Genomic DNA, 4086 nt, shown 5'->3' with positions numbered 1-4086 from the left:
CTTACTTCCCAGGGTTATTGTGAAGCTCAAATGAAATAATATTTGCAAAGTGCTTTTATAATTTTAAAGTACTAAATTAATGCTGTGTTGTTGAGTCCTTTTTCAGTCACATCCAATTCTTTGTGATCCTATTTGGGGTTTTCTTGGAAAAGATACAGGAGGGGTTTGCCATTTCCTTCTGTAGTTCATTTTACAGACAAGGAAACTGAGGCAAACAGGGTTAAATGACTTGCCCAGAGCCACACAGCTAGGATGTTTCTGATGTCATATCTGAACTCTGAAAGATGAATCTTTTTTTTCATTCTGGGCCAAGCACTTTATCTGCTATGCCACCTAACTGCCCCAAATTAATGCCCCATATTAATGTCCATTATTAACTCCCAGTCTAGTAAGACATATATATATGTATATATACATATAAGTATATATACATATATTATATATGTGGGGATCAACTGTGTGATTCCAGAATGTTCTTTCTCTATTGCAAGGGTCTAAAAATTGCCCTAATCCTAATCTATCTTCAGAAAAGGCATTCCAGAACTACAATACAATGCTATGGAAAAATAAAAGTAATAATGATTACTACGTTTCCATTATTTAGCACAGGCTCAATTGGAAGTGACTGAAATGTTTTATCCAGAAATCAAAATAATCCCTTTGCTAATCTTTAATTAAGCAAATGGAAACCCCTTTGGATACCCATATGTTGTCCTTAAAGACAGATGTTTAGGACGGGATCCATTTTAGGTCCTGAGCCATATTTGTTTAATGTTTATTGAGCTACAGTGTCTGGCTGACAGGTCTGGTCCTTTTAACAATTATTTGGAAGAGTTCTCAACTTCCACAGCAGCTGGCTTCTGTTCAATGTCAAATTACACATCTTAACAGCTTTCGTTAATGCATCCATAACTTAAGGGAGATTTAACATGCCTTCTTAACTAAAAGGAAAAGTGGTTTTAGGTGCCACAATACAGAAAAGGCCAGAAAAGAAATCACATTCCACCAGGAGGCTGTTTCTCCTGCCGAGAAAACAATGAGAGGAATGATATATAATCTAAGATTTTTAATTTTATGTACAGGAATATAAGATATGTCAGCTTTGTACATGGTACAGCATTTAAACATCCAACTCAACCAGACAGGAATTTGGAATCGTAATGAAAGCTACCAGAGTACAGGCTGATATTAGGTTGGTAATTAGACATGGCAAGAATTTAATAGTTTACAATCATAAAAACACTGACATTTAAAACGAGACTTTATAAAATAATTTACAGACAGCCTAGGATCTACAGAGAGCATTTGTGTGTGTGTGCCTATGAACAACATCTTTCAGAGTTTGAAGTAATAAGATAACTTAGAAGCAGTTCATGCAGTGTGAGAGCAAAGGATGGCAGAAGACTCTTTCCATGTTTCCTACAGCTGTTGATGTAAACCCAGAGTCCAGTGGGGAGCTGGACCACCCAGTAATACATCTCTTCCAGATGCCATCCAGGAGCACCTGGCCCAGTCCCATATGACAATGGCATAGGTAAACATAAATATACAAGTTGATATCTTTTCTTACACAGTACAAATACGGACCACAACTTCCCTCAGCTGTGTGATAGTCCATCGTTTACACAGAAAGTAGGGTACTGTTCACCTTGACTTCCCCAAAGTTTATTTCTTGATGCCAAGTCACTAGCAGAATTTCCTTGTTTTCACGACTTTACTCAGATATTTCACCGAGTGCCCTCCGTGCCCAATGACATAAACATCAATAAGGTAAGATCGGCCGGGTTGGAGGCCTTTAATTGTTTCAGTGGTCACTGCCTTCTGTAAGTTTTGGCTGTGGAAATACTTACAGAGAACCTTCTCTGACTTCTTTCTTGTTTCTGGCCCTAGGCACTGGTTCTGTTCTCTTTTCTTTTGGTTTTCATTGTAGCTGTCATCCACTTCCTTTCTATAGATGCAAAACTTGTTTCTTTCCTGAGTGCCCAACCAGGCCACTGTGGCTGAAGAACATGTCCGGAGCTTGTCAAAGGCCTTGATCCTTGTGTCTTCAGGGAGGGAGGGGAATGACTGCTTGTGGAGCCGGGTGGTCGCCAGGATCTTCAGCATGGAGGCCCCCTTCTTGTTCCCCTTCAGTTTAACGAGATACTTGGCTTTCGGTTTCCCCCGAAGCTGAAATTGATGGACGCCTTCGACATTCTGGGACAAAAGAAGTTTCCCATCTCTCCTGACTTGGATCTGAATAATGTCCAGGCAGGAGTGGACAAAGAAGGTGACTTTTTGATGGGATGAGACGGGAGCAAACCGGAGAAACTTGGTGCCTTTTCTCTTGATGAACACATCCGTGACTTTCCCGTCTTTGAGGTCCACTGTCTTCTGCTTGGCTTCCTCTTTGGTTCTGGCAAAGGTGCCAATATAAGCAGTGCTTGTGTTGCTGGGCAGTTTGACCACAAACACATCAAAATAATACTGTGTGTCAGGCTTCAGGTCAGACACTGTATAGATATTCTTGTTCCCAATGCAGATCTTCTGAATGTCCACTTTGGTCTTGGAGTACATATGCCGCCCCAGCTTGGGAACTGGCTTGCCTGAGAAGCCCCGCTCCCTGCCAGGACCATTTTCTGAAGGAAATCCAAAATGGGCAAAGTCAAATGGGCTGAAATCTAGGCCAGGCTTGGGTGCCATCATAAAAGCATCATCAGCCGTCATCTTGGCCTCCACGGCACAGAGACTCTTGAAATTGTGCTCTCTGTTGATGACCACACAATACTGAATGGGCTGTTTGAGCAGTGAGGCCGTGGGGCTGGGTTTCCATACCAAAGTCACCGTGGTGTGTCCCAGAGAGGTAACGTCTACTCGTGGGTCATAGGGCAACTCAGGGTAGGGCTGGTCAGACTCTGGCGTAGTGGTGGCATAGACTTTAAAATGGGTATCCTTCTCAGTGGAGAGGAGCTCCAATTGGTATAAGCCAGATGGCGAACTTGAAGACACAAAATATTCCACATCATTTCCTTTGTAGGAGAATAACTCGGTGCCATCCTCGTTAATTATCTGCTGCTTCTGCTGTTCCAATGGCTCTGGCTCACCTGGAAAACACAAGCAGAGACATGTTTTAAAAGGCAGGCTTTCTCATGCCTCTTACAGGACAAGATAAATTGTTCATAGTAGCTAACAGAAAGGCAAATTTATGGAAAAAATAGCTGGAGCCTAGCACAATGAACTTGGGTATAGACCCCAGCTCCAGCACGTAGGGCCTCAGTGAATTTGACCCAAGTCACTTAACTTTTACTTGACTCAATTTCCTGCTGTTCAAAATAAAGTGAATTGAACAAAATGATCCTTATCACACCTTTCCAGGTCTAAACTCCAATGACTTATGCCAAACGCTGACAAATTATAACTTGCAGGCCACCACATCCTTTTTTTTGTATGGCCTGTGATTTAAGAATATTTTTACATTGACACCTGATACGTGTATCAGTTTCTATGTGAAAGGCTCCATAAAGAACTGATGAAGAAAAGAAACAAAGACTTGAAGTTATGGTTTGGTTATGTCTCTTTTTTTAATGAAAAACATTTTATTCATTAAGATCGATAATTAATCAATAGGTGTTGTTTTGTCAGTCATCCCTGATTCTTAATGACCCCATTTTGGGGTTTTCATGGCAGAGATACTAGAGTGGTTTGTCATTTCCTTCTCCAGCTCATTTTACAGATGATTAACTGAGGCAAACAGGGTTAAGAGACTTGGCCCAGGGTCACATAGTAAGTGTCTGAGTCCAGATTTGAACTCCTGAGGATGACTCTTCCTGATTCCAAACCCAGTGCTCTATAAGAAAGAAAGAAAGAAAGAAAGAAAGGAAGGAAGGAAGGAAGGAAGGAAGGAAGGAAGGAAGGAAGGAAGGGAGGAAGAAAGAAAGAGAGAAAGAAAGAAAGAAAGAAAGAAAGAAAGAAAGAAAGAAAGAAAGAAAGAAAGAAAGAAAGAAAGAAAGAAAGAAAGAAAGAAAGAAAGAAAGAAAGAAAGAAAGAAAGAAAGAAAGAAAGAGAGAAAGAAAGAAAGAAAGAAAGAAAGAAAGAGAAGGAAGGAAG

The 4086-nt window shown here is 40.8% G+C and overlaps 1 protein-coding gene across 1 annotated transcript in view; it reads right to left on the bottom strand.

Moving 5' to 3' along the window:
- Positions 1–1051: 1051 nt before the first annotated feature.
- NDNF (neuron derived neurotrophic factor) overlaps positions 1052–4086 on the bottom strand; it is a 42478-nt gene continuing 39443 nt past the window's right edge. The window contains exon 4 of the mRNA XM_069104884.1: positions 1052–3083. Coding sequence (XP_068960985.1) covers positions 1687–3083 — 1397 coding nt within the window. The 3' untranslated portion in view covers positions 1052–1686. The remainder of the gene's footprint in view (positions 3084–4086) is intronic.

Source organism: Petaurus breviceps, unplaced genomic scaffold (assembly GCF_028583685.1).
Source record: "Petaurus breviceps papuanus isolate PSGF00001 unplaced genomic scaffold, PetGlider_PUasm1.0 689, whole genome shotgun sequence".
Classification (NCBI taxonomy): Eukaryota; Metazoa; Chordata; class Mammalia; order Diprotodontia; family Petauridae; genus Petaurus; species Petaurus breviceps.
The sequence above is the reverse complement of the archived record's forward strand: the minus strand, read 5'-3'. Positions and strand labels throughout refer to the sequence as shown.